Source organism: Sparus aurata, chromosome 9 (assembly GCF_900880675.1).
Source record: "Sparus aurata chromosome 9, fSpaAur1.1, whole genome shotgun sequence".
Classification (NCBI taxonomy): domain Eukaryota; kingdom Metazoa; phylum Chordata; class Actinopteri; order Spariformes; family Sparidae; genus Sparus; species Sparus aurata.
The window spans coordinates 35950817-35971421 of NC_044195.1; the positions used below are offsets into that span (position 1 = coordinate 35950817).

Here is a 20605-nt window from a genome sequence, read left to right on the forward strand (position 1 = left end):
GAGAGAGAGGAGAGGGAGGAGGAGCAGTCAGGTCAAAACATGTTGACTCAGAACAAGCTCAGGTAAGACTGGAGTCCAACAGGTAACCTGAAGACTCGAGTTGAGGATCACTCAAACAGCATTCTTCTTCCTGTCACACGTCAGCTCTGAGAAATGTTTAATACCTGACATGACTGCTGACTCTGAGCCAGGTTCACCACTGTAAAGAGCTCCGTGCTCTCACACCTGGTTCAATAAAATCAGGAACGTTTGAAGCTTTCTGTTTGACATTTTTCACATTATCCACTTTTCCACAGACAGGATAAAAGACAAACAAACTAAGACTATTAACAAGGTCACGGGACAATCACTACATCAAGTTTGTCTATTTTAATATTTATAAGAACTCTGTCTGATTGGCTACAATACACCCCATTCTTACACTGACACAGAGGCCGGCAGCAGGGCAGCTGTTGAAGACAGTGCTTTGTGACGGCCTTTTAAATCTCTGCCAGCAAAGTGTTTGAGAGGTGGGCTTCATCTTTACTGAGCTCATCAGCGTTCGGCCGAGATAAAGGGATGTGAAAGTTATACTGATACTTAAACCCAATATTTAAAAACCCTGATACCACTTCCTTCCCTAAAAACACTGAACAGGTGAACAAGACCAGAAGACATGAGGAGCACGATCACTCAGGATGTTAAAGATGAAGCTGCACCGAGACAAATTCAGTCAAATAAAACATTTGATAACAGTTTGTGTCCCGCTCAGAGCCGAGTCATTACATCCTCTGTGTCAACCTGCTTCTCCTGCACCACACACTGAAAACCAAATCTAACCATCAGCAGTTCTATCAGAGAGTTGGTGTACGTTCAGAAAGGTTAAAGGAGCAGTCCGTAGTTAATGTGAAGATATGTTAATGAGCAGAGAAAGATCCTCATTGGCTGATTTTTGTCTTCCTAAACAAACTGACCTTAAAGGACAACACAATTCTTACTGTTCAAATCTGAGTTTGAATTTCTTCCACAAAACTACACAGTGCTCCACTACGTGCAGGTATAAAGATTAAATACAGCACTGAGTTCTGTGGTGGGGTTAAAGATCTGGAACATCACAAATGTGGATTTTCACCTAAAACAGGTCGACTGATTCTGGTTAAATTATATAAAATGTTGATGGAAATTAAGACCATTCAGACTATTTTAGGACTTTTGAGGCCTTGTATTTATACAACTAAGACATTTGAATTCTTGTGAAGGACCTGCACTCAGCCTGTTTTCAGTAACAGCCCTGATACTCCATCACGTCCCTTCATGTCGGATATCTAACTGTTCCCTGATTCAATGAAAACTCTTCTGGCTGTAGAGTCGTCGCCCACTGAGCTCCAAATCTCTGGAACAACCAGCCACTACACATTCAAGAGGTGAGCGCCGTTAACATTTTCAAATCCAGTCTGAAAATATCCATCTTCTGTTCATTCTGACTGTCCTCCTGTTAACGATCCACCGTACGATCCTCGTTTTAATCACTCACCTCCACCACGTCAGCTCATTGACTCTTTTCTGTGTGTTTGTCCGTCTGAGTGCTCATGAATATGTTTGAAAGACTTTGTGGTTCAAATATCCAAGAGTTGGCAAACTGTCCACAGCTATATCTCTAACGTTCAACATGTTCCACTAATCTGAGGTTGAACAATTACAGATGAGAGGTGCGGAAGTTTCTGAAATCTAAAGCCTAAATCTAATGTAAACATGACAAAGTTACGTTTTTCGCTCTAAATTACATAATTACATAATCGCCATCAGTAAACAGGACGCTGTCTGACTGTCACTCGTGGGGAGGGAGGCTGTTTTCTGGGGGAAAGTTCACTGAAGCCTCACTGTGATGTTTTTAAAGACAGTAACTACAACGACACAACAGTGGAAGGAGACAAACACAAGGAGAGTTCAAGTTTTTTGCTCTGAATCATGTCACACAATCACCGTCATTCAACCTGGCTCTGCTGCCGGGGACAGACGCTGCGTTTCAGGCAGAAATGGGATGAAGAGTTGGTAGGACAGACAGGATGACAGACAGAATGAGTGAAGGATCTGCTGTCAGACTGAACACCTTCAGACCGACACACCCCAGAAACTGGCCTGTGCTGTGGCTCTGGTACTACCTCTGGAGATGGATCAGACCTGAAACAAAACTGTCCCCCCGCTTCGTCTCTGTAACTTTCACCATGAGCGCATGATTCCTGCCTTGAAAGGGGCAGTTAGCAGTTAGCAAGGCGCATCGTGAATGGGGCTTAAGCTGCATTGCGACGCGGATGTGGAAGAATCTACATCGATGCTTTATAGCTGGAAGCTGCAGCTTGCGTCAAATAAAGTTGCAAAGTTACATCAGTACTAGGGGTGTGCCAAAATATCGATACTACGATATATCGCGATATTTCGTCTTGAGGTACGTAATCGATACACTGGTGCCAAATATCGATATTTAAAAATGTGGGCCCACCACCACCACCCCTCTTCAGAGGACAGCTTTATCTTTATTCAAACATAGGTATACAACCAAATAAAATTTAAAAAATGGTTTAAGTAGCTCTGAAACCCACATATAGATATTTAATGATAGTTGTAGTCAGTATGTGTGTTAAGAAGAGACACTGTGCAATATACTCTTTGTTTACTTGGCTGTCATTCATGTGAAATTGATTGACAATGTTTTGTAATTCCTGTGAAATGGATTCAGTGCAGTCAATAAATTATGAATTTCTTCAGTGACACAGATATCGTGATGTATCGTGGGTGAAATTTCTTGCAATATATCGATTATCGCAGAATCGCTGTATCGTGATATTATCGTTATCGTGGGCAAAATATCGTGATAGTATCGTATCGCGAGGTACCTGGTGATGCCCAGCCCTAATCAGTACGTCAGTCATTAATGTTCTGCTCCCTTTATGTAAGGAAAAATATACGTCTGTATCCGTCAGCTTTCAGAAAACATGCAGGGAAAAAAACACCCAAATTTTGAAAGCAAACTTCTCAGAGCACATGTTGGATCTTATGAATTTAGTGGAAAGCTGGAACTGGAAGGGACACACTGTGTGCAAACATACTGGATTGGAAACCAATAAAACATGTTCAGATCTGATCTGAGGAGACAGAGTTCACCATCAGGTTCAGACTGTGTGTCACAATCTGTCCTGGTTTGAAGGTCTGAGATAAATGATACAAGATGTTTGGCCTGTGACTCTCCTGCTGTGTGACAGTATCAGTTACCTGTCGTAACAGTTGACGTCATCCAACCAGCAGCCCTGTTTGACCACCTGGACCACTCCGGACACATTCTTCCAGGTGGCGAAGCAGTGAAGCCTCTTATCTTTCTCTCCGGAGCAGGTGACCACACCGCTGAGGTTCCCCCGACTCTCCAACGAGGACGAGGAGGATGAAGGGTTGTAGTTGTAGTGGACACACTTCTGAGTGTCTGAGCGACCCAGGATCGCACCTGAGGAGGAGACGTTACGACATGTTGACATCACATCGATCCAGATCAATGATTCAATGTTATTGATGCAAAGTGAGAACATTGCTCTGTATCATTCTCGTTGAGGTTTGAAGGTTGGAAAATCCCCACTGCTGGTTGGGAAGGCTCCTTCTTTTACCCGAGTGTCGTCTTACAGGCAGGTCACAGGTTTATTTACTCTGCACGGTGTTAACACATTCTAACTTCAGAAACGTGGCTGTACTGATGCGTCTTTAACCTACAACTTCAGCTATCAATCACTTTCATTGTAGAATGATTGATGAGTCGATTATTTCCTTGATTTATCAATTAGTAGTTTGATAGAACATGGTGAAAAATGTTGATCAGTGTTTCGTCCTCAACCCAAAGATATTCAGTTTACTGTCGCAGAGGAGAAAAGACTGACACCAGAGAATTTGGACCTCTGTTTTGTTTTATTACTCCAATCGATTAATCGATTATAAAAATAGTTGAGGATTAATTAAATAGTTGACAGCTAATCAATTAATCAGTGCAGCTTTACTTTAATTACAAAAGGTTTTAAAGGTCACAGAGTGGCACTGGTGAGATGTGAACACTGTGATATCTGTGTACATGCAGACTCCTTGTTTTGGTTCTTTGGACCTTCTAGGAGAGAAAACAGATCATTGCCTCTCTGTAAGCAAATCTGTGCTCCTGAAAAACAGCTGGCTAATCCTCTGCTGTTGAATGGAGCCTTCACCCCTCTTCTGGTGAAGGCTCTATAGTTTGTCAAAAGAATTCATATTTGGATAATAAGTGGTATATTCTATTGCCCAATACTAATGCCAAGACATATTTCAGTCTCCTTGGATTTTAAGTTTGGCCACAAACGAGTGAGGAAATGTGTGTGGACGGACAAAGTGACCGACCTGTAAAGCTGCTGGTAACAGTGAAAAGTTGCAGTGAATGTTTCTGCTGCAGAGCAGAGATGCTGTCAGAAACCAGAATCCTGTAGTGTGTAAACAGATCCTGCTCTCTGACCCGTCTGATGTAGCGTGGGTGGTCAGCTAACATTACCTGCCAGTTAGCTGCGCTGGATTAGCATTAGCATGTTTAGTATGATGTCATTCCCGACTGATTTTTAAAAATGGACTGCAGGTCTCATCAGCTGGTTCACCTGTATTATTATAATGATGTGATATGGTACCATTTGACGAGCTGCTGCTGATAGTGATCAGAGCAGATAAACTCATGAAGAAGAACTGATCTGTTTGTTGTGGAAACATCTGAGCGTGCTCAGAACAGGAAGGTCAGCAGGTGAAGCTCAACGTCATCACAGAGCAGCAGCTGGGATGCAAATGCTAAGAAAATTCTTAAGTTGCTGGTCAGCTGCATTAACAATCAATAATCAATTAAGTAAGGGATAATGTGTAGAAAAAAATCGGACCCAGACACAAAGCAGAGACACAGTGTGTCTTTTTACAGTGTATTTGTTACCATTCATAGTGTTTTTCAGCAGAGAAATATAGTTCACAATACCGACAACAAAGACGTTAAACAGAACATTCTTTAGAACACAGCTGATCAATCGTCCTCTAACCGTCTTTTAAAGCTGCCACGGAACACACCGTGCTGCTCTTTTTGGTGTTCAGTTCATTTCGATCCTCTTCTATTTTATCAACGTCTCTGTCATCCAAAACTTTGTGCTGTTTCTCTTCTCCCTCTTCACTGCTTTCCTCTCTTTCCTTTTCTTGACCGGTGACGACAACTCAGGCTTTTGCCAAGAGTTGAAATCAGCGTATTTTCCAAGAATATTAAAGTTAATGTGAAACTCATCCATACTAGTGGCCTAGGAGGACGTTTTTCCCCGATATGAAGTAGACTACAGATCAGCTGACGTCGCTTAGCAACAGAAGACGCTGCGGTGAAAAGTGACCGGACTACTTGTGGAGCAAAGATTTTAGAGCGCGGAGTGATACGAAATACATGAATCAGAGGCAAAAAGGCCACTTTCCTTGACGACGGTCAAATATGCTTAGCAACAGTCAGTTATACGAAAATAACTGACCACTGAACGTTGGGAAGGTTCATTCAAGTGAATGGAGCATTCTACAGCATTAAGAGGAGCCGTGTGATAATCATTAATACAATGTGAAGTGTGTTGGACATTGTGACAATGTTTTAATCACTGACTTGATTTATGTTTGATCCAAAATCAGAGTTGTCTCCATCAGGAGTTAAAGAACAGATGAAATGAACAGAAAGTTAATTGAAAGATAATCTACATCACACAGAATAATAACTTATAACTCTTTTAATTGTGGAACGCCGTCTGTCACTATTCAACAGCTCGTCCAACCAAATCCAGCCCACACTGAAGCTACTGGATAACTATATTAATATCAGTTGTTATACAATGTGTTGTGTTTTTTAAATTACAAGCTACAACGACTAATAAATTAAATATTAATATTCCTACTTCTCACTGTGTCCACATACAGAGGCTTCTGAAAGAAGTTGGAGTTGCAGTGTGCCGACGTGTTGTCTCACAGTTTACATACTGTCACTCATGAACTGTCACCATACGGACATCGATGGTAACTGAATGTAGACGCGAGCACAGCAACACGGATCATAGAATAGGAACAGCAAAGGTGTCAGAGGTCAGACCACTGTGTTTACAGCTGAACCTTACAGTGACAACAGAAATAAACCATTCTGCTAAATTCAAATATCGCCGCAATGAAAATCAATTGGCAGCTGTGTGACCGCTGTTGTTAGTGTGACATCACAGTTATCTATCTACACTGTCGTGTAACCTAAGTTATGCATACATCATCCTGCTTCAGAGTTCAGCGGCCCCCTGAGGCTGCGCCGCTCCACACAAATCATAAAACGTACTCGCAGTAACCGTCAGTGTTATTGAAAGAATCTCGTCTGGATCAGAACCTTTGATTCATCTGGTATCATGACACCGCACAGCGAGCAGGAACATAGAAAAAGGAGATTAATATTTTTTTTTACTGATAAGGAAACCCTGTCTCTGCCCAACCCTGTTTCACTTCTGTTGTTTTAATGCAAGTGCTACTGTAACACGCACACACACACACACACACACACACAAGCTGGTTCTCATCCAGATGTTTTCACTGCAGCAACAACATGTGTCCACACGTTCACTGTAACTGTTTATTACCACACACACACACATTGTCACATTAAAAGCCTAGGCTGCACTTTTATTGTGAAAAATCTGCAGGAAGTGCAAACATTAACAGTAGCTTCACACCTCAAAACATGTGAGTTACAAAGAACAGTCATTAAGGTGTTGATTAATCATTTCTCCAGAAGAAATCGGAAACATTGTTGAGTTCCAGCTTGTTAAATTTGACGATTTGCTGCTTTTTTTTGGTCATTTCTAACTTTTTTTAAACTGAAAAATGTATAGTGTAAATGGTCAGCTGATTAATAAATAATAAAATGATCAATAGTTGCAGCCCTACTTGTTCAGACAACTTAAAAATGGCGGAAAAGATGAACAGATTTTCCTAAAGATTAAAGATGGTTTCAGTTTTTAACCTCGCTGTGTTTTACTTTGAAAAGATAAAACTGATGTTGAGCTCTGAGAAAGATTCTTCATCACTTGTTTGTTATGGCATCATGTCAATTAATCGACAAGTCTATCTACAAAAAAATAATTTTAAAAAAGTATTATTGATAATTTTCATAAAACACAAATTAATTGGTTTTAGTTTTTCTAACTGAATATTTATATATTTCTGCGATGTTTTAGAGGTGCGGGGTTAGTTTAGTCGATTAATTCAACTATTGAATTAGCCGACAATTTTGGTAATCGATTAACTGTTTTAAATATTTTTTTAAGAGAAAGAAATTCAAAATTCTCTGATGTCAGTTTGTTAAATGTGAATATGTGCTGGTTTCTGGTTTCTTCCCTCCTCTGTGACAGTAACCTGAAGCTCTTTGGGTTGTGGACAAAACACTGATCGACACTTTTCAACATTTGCTGAAACTTTTCAAAGAGCTCGTCCAATATGTTTGTTGGCTGACATCATCAGCCTAACACAGATGGTTTATGTGCCAATATGAAAGCTGTTGTTTTCTGAGATCACAATAAATAACTACGAGTAATTGAGTAATTAATTATTAAACTCCCTGTGAAGTTTACTGTTTCAGTGCACTGGTTTCATTTAGACAATACAGTTTCCTGTTAAACTGTCAGACATCCTGCAGCTCTCAGCACCTCAGTCATGTGTTTAATAACAACATCTGATGGATCACTGCAAGAAATGTGTTTTTATCAGCTGGCATATCATTATTGGAATACTTTGTAATATCGATATCAGCCACATAAACCAACTATCAGTCAGCCTCTAATTATTATAATCAATTAATCAATTTGAGTCATTACCTATGAAGCAAAACTTGTGAATATTTGAGTATTTTCTCCTTACGTTCCTCCTCTGTGACAGTAAAGTGAAGATTTTGTTGTGGACAAAACAAACATTTGAGGATGAAACACTGATCGACATGTTTAACCATTTTCTGACATTTTAGAGCCAGGATGATACTACAGCCCATAATGACACAGATAAAGCGGTATCAGTGTATATCTTGACCAATAGACAGATCAAAATCAAATTACAATCTAGATTTTTAGATATTATAATGCAGAAGATGCTGGGGTTATTTCATTATTCTTAAACTCCCAGTGAAGTTTACTGTTTCACTGCACTGATTGTTAAATATCCTGCAGCCTCGGATACATATCTTTGTCCACCACATGAGGGATCGCAGTAAAAATGTGCCAAAATATTATCATTGGAATTCTTCACTTCCTCATATCCCCACAGATCGAGTATCAGTCAGGCTCTAAATAAGAAGGAACATCTAATCAATTAATCACAAAACATGATCAACCCATTAAAGGACAGTGAAGATCATCATTAGTTCAGCCTGACTGTTTCATACAGACCAGATGATTCACCTTGGAGAAAAATCTGCAGATTATTTGATAATAAAATAATCATTACTTGCTGACATTTAATATATATTTGGCCATATTTGTACAATTTGATCAACTAAGCTAATAATCTGTTGTTAAGAGAGAAGAATCAGCAGATGCATCAATACTGAACAGTTGGTTCTGATACCTGATCGGAACAAATACTCTGGTTTGTAGTACAACTTGAGCCGTGTGGAGGAGGACAGTCCTCCCACTGTATGTACAGTATGTACTGCCAGGTACACTCACCTGAGGAGCACGAGATGAGGAAAACACTGAAGGCCAGTTTGGTCGCTGATCCCATTGTGGATCCAAAGACTAAAATCCTTAATTTCAGTTTTAATCCCAAAGCGAAGACAAGCAGTATTAGCGTCCCTTTAAACTAGCGCTGCTTCTTATGGTGGACACCGAGCACCTGCAGCATGTCCCGGCCACAGCACCTGATTCAGACCCGGCTTCGACGGTTCACCGTGACAAAATGTGACACATGAATCCGCCGTGAAATGAGGTGAATCTGCAGATATAACCCGTTTGTGTGAGGCCCGGCCCGGTCAGAGAGCTGGATGTGTTAGCAGGAGGCTACAACCATTTAACATCAGCTGACTTTCAGCTCTGTTCACCGGGATCAAAGCAGCTGAACGGGCTGATTCACGGTGTAATAAAAGCAAATGTCATTGGCAGGAATGCAGTTGGCATCTGACAGTGTCGAGTAGATAAATAGTCTTCTTCTCAGGCGTCAAACACGACATTTCCATCGATTAGCACTGATTTCCAAAGCGGGATTAGCTTGAGCTCCGACTTTAGCTAGCTGCTCCAGATTCCTGCTTTTATTTACAAAAACCTTCCACTTTTTCTCCGAGCTAACCGTCACACAGAAACAAAAGTTGAACCCGTGTGTTCACAACATATCAGCAGGTAGAATAATCATATAATACGCTGCTGCGAACGACGTGTTGGTGTTGTGACCCGGGATCAGAGTCCATGCCTGGAAAACAGCCCTCCACCATCGGCCGAGATGTTACCGAGCGACGCTGCAGTCCTCAATCCGCCGCTGACGACCGCAGCTCGGTCAGCGAACAGCTAGCTGGCCCGGCTACCCGTTAGCTTAGCTCCGCGGCTAGCAGCCCGATTGGTTTGATGGAAGCGGGTTTCCAAACCAGGAGGAAAACCACAAACCGCAAACACGAGCCAGCAGATTTCCCTCAGTGCGGAGGTGGATCCGTCGGGTGAGTTATCTCGGACCGAATGAAAACAAACATCCGAGGTTTGTTCCTCCCCGCTGGGCTTCCTTTCCGTCCTCACTTCCACTCTCTCCCTTCCTGAGCGAGAAGAGGCAAGATGGCCGCCCTGCTCAGATTATTTTGGAGTTTTGTTTTTTTCCCTTCTTCCATAGGCATCTGCCACAGCGGAGGGGATCTTTTGACTGACACCTCCACTGGCCAATAGGATGTGTAGAAGCAGCTGAACCCGTATTCCTCCACCAATCCCGTGCGACGTCCTGACGCAGGGCCGTTGGAATGACGGGGAAGGACCGCCCCCTGTCAAACGAGAGAGAGTGGCGGGACGTCAGAACTCAACGGTCCCGCTGCTCCACACAGGACATGGCACGGACCGGATCAGTTCGAGCTTATTAAAGGTGCACTGTGAGAGAATGTGAGGACATTTAAATGTGTCCATCGCTTTGAACTGACAATATGTAAAGTGACGTTCTCAGCTGCCCGTCCATGAGTCTCCTGTGGAGGTCATAGGGACGCTTAATGACCGTCATGATGTGGTGAAGTTAGTGTCTAAATTCACCTCAGCAACCCCTGACTGCAAAATCCACCATGGCTGCTTCACAAATCAACAGCTGTGAAAGATTTATCAGCACTTCTGTCTTATTTGTGTCTCATTAAAGGTGCAGCTGTCAAATTCATACTCAAAACAGAGGACAGCATATTACCAGACGAACTGCTCCTCACTGTAGCTGCTATTAGCTATTTAGCTCAGTTAGCAGTGCAGCTAGGGAACACTCAGAACACGGGTTGGTGTTTACACTGCTAGCAAGGGAGCTTTGTAGCAGGGCAGTCTGGGGCTAGCTGGTTAGCATGCTAACTTCAGTAGATATCCCTGCAAAGCAATATAATATAATGTTCTGACATTATGTCGTAATGTCAGAACTTTTTTCTGTTGATAATTTCTTAAAATTTTCACTAAAATCTGTACATAATGCACCTTTAGATCAGTATGACACACAGTTCTGTTCTTCTATTAGAGGACATGCTGCTTCAGTGTTCAGCCATTCTAATCAGCTGGTACTGTAAACAATAGCTAACAATCTCTAACCGGGCTGGAACTGGGGTTCTGACTTGAGGTCAGTTGAGGTCAACTCGGATATGATGTCATTCTCAGCTCTGACCTCAAACTTCTGATGTAAAATGAACATGCTGATTCTTCAGGTGCTCTGCTTTAAAAGGTATAACTGTCACACCACACCCTGAGTGGGCTGAGCAGTAATATGAGGGTTAATAGACATGAATAAATGATACACCATGCCAAGACAGGAAGAGAAAAAACATACTGTTACTATACAAAACACAGTTTCCAGTAAAGTACCATGACGAGCTGTCAGGCCCATAATTCCCACAAGGTGTCCTGGGGACTGGGAATATGGTGGACAGCCTGCAAGCCTGTGGATGGATTTCTAAAGGGCTCCAAGGGATGTGACATTTATATGTTCCTGAGTAGCTAAACTCTCTGATGTAACATGAGGCAACATTAGCTAACGTTAGCATAGATATGGGAGTCTGCTAACACCCACAAACGACCAGCACAAACCACAACACAGACACCAACACACAGTTCAAAGCTGACATCACCGCAAAGCATGTTACAATTTATTGTGATGTTCTGGTTTTAGCTGGCGGATGTTAGCTAACATTAGATGGATTGCTAGCTAGTTTCCATAGAAAAATACTGCCTTGAGTGGATAGGCCAGCTAATTCATCCAGACTGCTGAGGGCTGTTCTGGCAGGTAAATATGATAGTTTACCATCTGCTAATGAATTCATGGCTGATGTAAGAGAAGAAACCAACACCAGATCAATGTGGCAAAGCTAAATTATAGCTATAAAGTGTATTTACAAGCCAGAAAGCCTTAAACTGGTCATATGTGTGAAGACAAAGACCCTGTGGAGCGTCACACGACATGACAGTGACCTCGATTCGATCACTGATGGCTGTCCCAGTTACAGATCAATTCTGACCCCCATCATATATAATCCCTCTTGTATAATCCACACTAATCTGTGGTAATGTTGTGTTCACTGCTGCTCAGTAACTCATCTGTCCAACAGCACATCAACATTAAAGCAGTTTCTTTATATTTCAGTGTGAGTCCACCTGCTGCATTAACTCTGTGTCAGGAGGAGTTCTCTCTGACGGAAACAGACGTCACAGACATGATAACTGTGTAATGCAGGTGAGACTCGGTGAGCAGGTGACTTCATACAGCTGTCACATGAATATAAACAAAACAAGGAAACTTCATGTGAACTGAGACTGTTTGACAAACCTATAATGTGAATTACTGGTTAACTTTCTCTGGGGAATGAAACGTGTTCCTGAGTTAATCTCTCAGTGTGTGAACAGTCATGTTGTCTGTTGTCAACAGCTTGTGTGTCGTCTGAGAGAAAAGTTTGAATTGGACCCAGGAGTCAGAAGTTTGTACCGTCGGGTGTGAGTTCTTAAAATTGTGTGTGAAGATTTGAGAAAATGGTGAGTTGTTCCAGGAAGAAGAGAAGCTGTGGAACAGAACAGAGATCAGAGAGCGTTCTGTACAAGAACACAAGATGTCTGTATCAGACTTTAACTTTAAATATGTTTTAAATGTAAATAATACAGAGAGGACCTGGACAGTTTGTGCTTCAATTCAAACTTTATTAGACAAAGAACAAATAAACATTTGGACACTTCGTCTGTGTTGGACCACCTTCAGGTCCGTGTGGTCCGGACTGTGGTTCTGTTGGTTTCCCTGTGTGATTATTGTAAAGTGATGATGTCATCAGCTGAGATTTAAAAAAAAAACAACAACAATAAAAGTGAATTAAACTTATTTTCCAGCTCGTATGTATGAAGTTTATTTTTAACTGTTGATAATAAATAAATAATAAAGTGATCAGGTCAGAGCTGCAGCTGAAGTCTATGAGCTACCTGCTGTCTGTAGCTCAAGATGATGCAATAAAATACCTCATAACTACATATTTTGAGATTTTGCAGATTATCAGTCTAAATATAAAATGTCATCTGACCAAATCCTGAAAACAGATACTGGTTGGGGGTTAGGATGATAAAAGGAAAACATCAGTTTTGGTTTTCAAAGCCTGGATCTGTCACCGCGAACACAGCTGCAAAATGTTTATACTGCAGTATAATTTATTATAAAAATATCCAGAGGTTTCACACTTACAAATGTTGAAACACCTTCTCTAACAGCGGTCTCGTTCCCAGGTGTCACACCAACACCATCTCCCGGCTCAGCTGGCAGAAGAAAATGTTGGTATTGCAAATCACAGATACGTTCCAGCTAACACCAGCTAACACCAGATAGCATCAGCTAACACCAGCTAACACCAGCTAACACCAGATAGCATCAGCTAACACCAGATAGCATCAGCTAACACCAGCTAACACCAGCTAACACCAGATAGCATCAGCTAACACCAGCTAACACCAGATAGCATCAGCTAACACCAGCTAACACCAGATAGCATCAGATAGCATCAGAGAGCACAAGTGTCGTAGAAACATCTCCACTGTGTGTGTCGTGTCACACTGACATGACAGAGCTGACTGTCATGTCGGCTGTGGGATGCTGGTGGAGTTACAGAGACGACTGTCCAACATGACAATTCAACATTTTGATGCATGAAATCACTGGATGCTGTTAACATATCAGGACGTTTTCAAGCCGTGTTTGTCGCGACAGAAACTGTCATGTGTTCCTACTTCCTAACGTCACCCAGACCAGAAACACAGAGTCACGACATCAAGCTGAAAACTCACGGTTGTTTCCATGGTTCGCAGAAACGTACAAAGCCAACATTTATTCTGACGACTGTGATGAGATTCATGCTTCAGTGCTGACAAACAGGATGATGATGGTTTTTAGAAGAACAGTTTCAGATCAGTTAGTGATGTTCATCATAGAAGACGAGCTGATATCTGATGTTTCTGTGGTTTTTCTTCACCTGACTTTATATCATCAGGAGGAGGAGAGGAGGACTTTATATCATCAGGAGGAGGAGAGGAGGACTTTATATCATCAGGAGGAGAGGAGGACTTTATATCATCAGGGAGGAGGAGAGGAGGACTTTATATCATCAGGAGGAGGAGAGGAGGACTTTATATCATCAGGAGGAGGAGAGGAGGACTTTATATCATCAGGAGTAGGAGAGGAGGACTTTATATCATCAGGAGGAGGAGAGGAGGACTTTATATCATCAGGAGGAGGAGAGGAGGACTTTATATCATCAGGAGGAGGAGAGGAGGACTTTATATCATCAGGAGGAGGAGAGGAGGACTTTATATCATCAGGAGGAGGAGAGGAGGACTTTATATCCTCAGGAGGAGAGGAGGACTTTATATCATCAGGAGGAGAGGAGGACTTTATATCATCAGGAGGAGGAGAGGAGGACTTTATATCATCAGGAGGAGGAGAGGAGGACTTTATATCATCAGGAGGAGGAGAGGAGGACTTTATATCATCAGGAGAGGAGAGGAGGACTTTATATCATCAGGAGGAGGAGAGGAGGACTTTATATCATCAGGAGGAGGAGAGGAGGACTTTATATCACCAGGAGGAGGAGAGGAGGACTTTATATCATCAGGAGGAGGAGAGGAGGACTTTATATCATCAGGAGGAGAGGATGACTTTATATCATCAGGAGGAGGAGAGGAGGACTTTATATCATCAGGAGGAGGAGAGGAGGACTTTATATCATCAGGAGGAGGAGAGGAGGACTTTATATCATCAGGAGGAGGAGAGGAGGACTTTATATCATCAGGAGGAGAGGAGGAGGACTTTATATCATCAGGAGGAGGAGAGGAGGACTTTATATCATCAGGAGGAGAAGAGGAGGACTTTATATCATCAGGAAGAGAGGAGGACTTTATATCATCAGGCGGAGGAGAGGAGGACTTTATATCATCAGGAGGAGGAGAGGAGGACTTTATATCATCAGGAAGAGAGGAGGACTTTATATCATCAGGAGGAGGAGAGGAGGACTTTATATCATCAGGAGGAGGAGAGGAGGACTTTATATCATCAGGAAGAGAGGAGGACTTTATATCATCAGGAGGAGGAGAGGAGGACTTTATATCATCAGGAAGAGAGGAGGACTTTATATCATCAGGAGGAGGAGAGGAGGACTTTATATCATCAGGAGGAGGAGAGGAGGACTTTATATCATCAGGAGGAGAGAAGGACTTTATATCATCAGGAGGAGGAGAGGAGGACTTTATATCATCAGGAGGAGAGGAGGAGGACTTTATATCATCAGGAGGAGGAGAGGAGGACTTTATATCATCAGGAGGAGAGGAGGACTTTATATCATCAGGAGGAGAGGAGGACTTTATATCATCAGGAGGAGAGGAGGACTTTATATCATCAGGAGGAGGAGAGGAGGACTTTATATCATCAGGAGGAGAGGAGGACTTTATATCATCAGGAGGAGAGGAGGACTTTATATCATCAGGAGGAGGAGAGGAGGACTTTATATCATCAGGAGGAGAGGAGGACTTTATATCATCAGGAGGAGAGGAGGACTTTATATCATCGGGAGGAGGAGAGGAGGACTTTATATCATCAGGAGGAGGAGAGGAGGACTTTATATCATCAGGAGGAGGAGAGGAGGACTTTATATCATCAGGAGGAGAGGAGGACTTTATATCATCGGGAGGAGGAGAGGAGGACTTTATATCATCAGGAGGAGGAGAGGAGGACTTTATATCATCAGGAGGAGAGGAGGACTTTATATCCTCAGGAGGAGGAGAGGAGGACTTTATATAATCAGGAGGAGGAGAGGAGGACTTTATATCATCAGGAGGAGGAGAGGAGGACTTTATATCATCAGGAGGAGGAGAGGAGGACTTTATATCCTCAGGAGGAGGAGAGGAGGACTTTATATCATCAGGAGGAGGAGAGGAGGACTTTATATCATCAGGAGGAGGAGAGGAGGACTTTATATTATCAGGAGGAGGAGAGGAGGACTTTATATCCTCAGGAGGAGGAGAGGAGGACTTTATATCATCAGGAGGAGGAGAGGAGGACTTTATATCATCAGGAGGAGGAGAGGAGGACTTTATATCATCAGGAGGAGGAGAGGAGGACTTTATATCATCGGGAGGAGAGGAGGACTTTATATCATCAGGAGGAGGAGAGGAGGACTTTATATCATCAGGAGGAGGAGAGGAGGACTTTATATCATCAGGAGGAGGAGAGGAGGACTTTATATCATCAGGAGGAGAGGAGGACTTTATATCATCAGGAGGAGGAGAGGAGGACTTTATATCATCAGGGGAGGAGAGGAGGACTTTATATCATCAGGAGGAGGAGAGGAGGACTTTATATCATCAGGGGGAGGAGAGGAGGACTTTATATCATCAGGAGGAGGAGAGGAGGACTTTATATCCTCAGGAGGAGGAGAGGAGGACTTTATATCATCAGGAGGAGGAGAGGAGGACTTTATATCATCAGGAGGAGGAGAGGAGGACTTTATATCATCAGGAGGAGGAGAGGAGGACTTTATATCATCAGGAGGAGAGGAGGACTTTATATCATCAGGAGGAGGAGATGACTGAGGTTAAATTTTGGGTGAACTGTTCCTTTAAGTCAGCTGTAAAATATTGTATAATTGATGTGAAGTTCTGACAATAATTAAAATGATTCTGGACTTAAGCCGGGACGAGCTGCTGTGTTTGGACCAGCAGAATCAGGTTCTGACTCAACCTGCTGACCTCGGAGCAGGAAGTGGACCTGCGCTGACTGAACCTCTGTGCTGTTTGAAACGTGTTGCTGGACTTTCTGCCTGCTGAAGAAGCTGCAGAGATTCTCACTGAAGATTTGGACGAATGCTGTTGGAAGTGAAACATTAGCGGTGCAGCCGGCGGTATCTGTGTGCCGTGTTCAGTGGGCGTTTGTTCAGTAATGGAGGATTAAAGCGGCTCTTATCTGACTGACCTCCTGAACGCTCATTATTGTGCTGCCGGTGGAGCACGAAGCCTTTGTGTTCCTGCAGGCTGGAAACACTTCAGCTGCTCGTCATTCCTCCGCAGCTCAGCTCATTAACTTTTAATCAAAGATCTAAATGTGACAGAGAGGTGGAGATTATCCTGCCGCTGTCAAACACGAGCTGCATCTGTCACAACCTGTCAGCGCCGTCACACCGCCGACCTTCAGCCCACATACATGAAGCTCGCCGTCCCACAGGAAGTCCAACTAACCCGCCGCGCCTCCTCACACACATCCAGGACGTCTGTAAAGAACAGTAGGATCATTATATACATGCTTTTCTACGACTTTAACACACATTAAAACAATATAATTCACAGAGACACATGATTTACCTTTAATTACTTTAAGACTTCAATTATAAAACCTGTATTCAGTTCTCACAGTCCAGAAAAGAGTAACTGATCTGAGATCTTTAGAGACGCACAGCTGACACCATGTTGTGACTTCAGCTATTATAAACATGTTCATCTTTATATTGAGACGTGAGAAAACATGTGCAGCATGAGCGGCTGTGATGTCACGATATTATGAGCTCATTAATAATGAATAATGACTGTGAGTATCAGCTGATGTGATCAGATGAAGCTCAGGCTGCTGTGTGTGCAGATCCAGAGTCAGTGTGAACATCAGGAACATGAAGCCTCCTCTCTGCAGGATGAACTCCATGTTAAAGACAGCCTGTGTCTATGATTAGCCCGTGTGATGTTGGACGTTATGTAACTCCAGGAACGTATCGAGAGGACCTGAGGGACGACTTCTCCTGCAGCAGCCGCTTCAGGCCTGATTACAGGAACAACTTTCAAATCAGCGCTCAGGGAACACAATGTACTGCTGCTGCCAGAAATGCCTTCTTTATGTAACTACTGTATGCTGTGTCTCTGTGTCCTGCTTATTATTACTTCAAGCTTACATCATCACTAGTTATATACCAACACTGAACAAAGAGGTGCTTTTCAGCCTATTTTAGCTCTTAGTTTTGGTTTCCTGTCAGGTTTGGAGCGCAGAGGAATCCAGGATCACAAAGGATCTCTGACCTGTCCTCATCAGTCTGATGTTGTTCACCACTGTGGAGACATGACAGCAGTGTGGATGTTGTTCCTCCTTCATACGGAGGGAGCATCAAGCTGATTGGCCGCAGCAGAGCGCGGTGGACCGGCTCCGGTGTTGGTTTGACCGTGACCTGGATGTAGGATGAACTGGAGACCTTCTCAACACAGAAGCTACCGGTGTCGTGTGCTCGAGCTGCAGAGCTGCAGACGTTTAGAATCAGGAGCAGTTTAGTGTTCAGTATCAGTAGCTACCAAATTTTCAGGAGTAACAAGAGTTTACTGTGCAGGTGGCCCACTTACATAAATACACAGTGTTGAGGCCAATTTAAGTGTATTTTAAATGGAGCCCTGTCTCGAGTCAAAGCAGGAGTGATGGACTGAGACTCTCTGAGCTCCTGACTGTGACGCTGCTCTGAACCGTCCACCTGAGACATGAAAACTATCAGCTGTCACAGCAGATAAAGACGAGGCAGCAGAGGATTCTGCCGATTTCAAGTCTGAACCATTCAGAAGTCAGTCTGAGTCTCTTTCAGCTGGTTGTTAATTGAATTTTCTGATGGGCTCCCTGCTGCTCGTCTTTGCACCGAGAAGCTGCCAAACGCTGCGGAGAGTGGGCGAGCTGCTAATGGCCTCTCTCCAGTAATTAAAAAGCCACTTTATTTCACTCAGCGCTCAGTTTGAGACGCTGTAGCATGAAAGCGGCCTGTGATCAGCTTTACATCAGAGCACACTGAGACCAGCTCAGGGTCTCAACATGTACAGTCTTTGTCCTGTCTGGTGTTTCATGGTCTTTATGTCTACTGTCAGGATCACACACCTGATCACCGGTCGACAGCAGGACCCAGTGACAGAGAGGACGACACTCAGCGTCCAAGACTTAAACAAGAGAACGGTTTCATGCTATCTACTCTTTCAAAGGCAATTATTTATCAGACAAGTCCAGAATTTTACAATAAAACATTAAAAAATGTACGTGACATCTTTGTCCTGTGTTACAGAGACGCCAACTGAAGTTAGCATGCTAACCAGTTAGCTCCTAACACCACTGTGTGTGTGACAGCCTGTAGTTTCAGCTGAGATGTAGAAGCAGCCAGTTCACTGCTGAGTCTGACACACCGACAACATTAATGTCAAAATGTCAAGAAAGGAAATATTTTCACAACTGTTTTCCTTCTAAACAGAGAAAAACAACTGAACACCGTCTGAACTGAAGTTTCTGTCTCTGACTGAACTCAGATGAGTTGAATCTGCTTGTTAATTCATCGCAAAACACACAAACAGTCAGAACTATAACTGTAAACTCAGAATTCAGATCAAAGTTCTGAGAAATCTTCAAAATGATGGCATTAAATTCAGGCTAGCAACAGGCTAACAGGCTAACAGGCGTACATGTGGTCCAGAGGTACACATGCTAACAGGCATCATTGGGTTCATGTAATATTCCTGTAAATGTAAAGTTATATATTTACAATACCTCCAGATGCTTATTACAGTATGATAATATCATTTAACATCCACAGACTGTATGTTAGTGTAGAAACACGTTATATTTCTGTACAGTAACGACAGTCTGATGCTGTGAGCTCACTGATCACCAGACTTACTGTAAAATCACAGTAATGATTTTTCAGCTGCAGCAGATTCTGTCAGAATATCAGTGACCCGTGATGAATGTTTCCTCCTGTGCAGAACCGAGCCAGCGTTCAGGTCCGCGGTGCTGAATCCCAGTCTGACCAGTGACTCTGTGGTTTCCTGTGAATGTCAGACAGACAGAGTAGTTGTGTGTGAATGTGTCTGATTCTCCACCTCCCACACTGCTGTTGGTTTAGTGGAAATGCCACCAGAGCAGCAGACCGGCCTGAACACCCACACACTGGAGTATTACCAACACACACACACACACACACACACACACACACACACACACACACACACACAGCGACAGATGGGCAGCAGTGAATTCAGTTCATGTATTCAGACGTGCACACTGAGTTTGTGAAGTGAAAACAGAGAGAGAGAAACTAGAAATGAGTCATCAGTCCTGAACAATGTGGAGACGTTCAGTTCTGTTCAGTTCTGTTGGGTTCTGTTCAGAATCATGTTCTGCCTTCATGCAGAGCTCATGTTGCTCTCTGGGCTTCATGACTGTGATCAGGTGAGTTTGTGTCCTGCAGATGTTGAAGCTGCTGCAGATTCAGAACAGAATGTTTCATTCAGCTCAACATTAAAATTCATGTTCAGCCATAACATTCTGACAGAATCCTCCAGATTCCAGACAAACCCTGCGATCAGGGTCCGGCTGGGTCTTGGTTTGGTTCTGCCGGCTGCTCACATGCTGCATGTGAATGTTTTGTAACCAGGCTTCAGACACATTCACCAGAAGTACAAACACATTTTCTGCCTCGCACTTTGTTTGCAAGTCTGCAGAACGACACGCTGCGTCTGACATTTTGTTGGAGGATGAAACCCCTCGAGATCTCTGAGGACTGCACCGAGCTGAACTTACACCACGAGTCAAACAACTCTTAATCTGAGGCTGAATACAATAAGAAGCTCCTGAAGTAGTCGACGTCAGCCAGGGGTGGGAAGTAATGGAGTACAAATACTTTGTTACCGGGCTTAATATTTGTTTCATGTATCTGTACTCTGAGTATCTCTGTGACTTCTCCTCTCTACATCTGAACACAAACATGTGAACGTTCTCCTCCTCACAGCTTCAGAACAGCCTCGTTACTTCTGTATTCACATGGCGGCCATTTTCCTCTGACAGCTCTCATGTTGCACTGATGCGTTCAAGGTCACGAGTC

At 43.0% G+C, this 20605-nt stretch overlaps 1 protein-coding gene across 1 annotated transcript in view; it reads right to left on the reverse strand.

The window, feature by feature from the left end:
• The window catches only part of LOC115588753 (activin receptor type-2A-like), a 21162-nt gene extending 11257 nt beyond the window's left edge, over nt 1-9905 (reverse strand). The window contains exons 1-2 of the mRNA XM_030429522.1: nt 8727-9905; nt 3250-3475 (exon numbers count right to left, since the gene is read on the reverse strand). Of these exons, the coding sequence (XP_030285382.1) occupies nt 3250-3475; nt 8727-8781 (281 nt within the window). The 5' untranslated portion in view covers nt 8782-9905. The remainder of the gene's footprint in view (nt 1-3249; nt 3476-8726) is intronic.
• Nucleotides 9906-20605: the final 10700 nt, after the last annotated feature.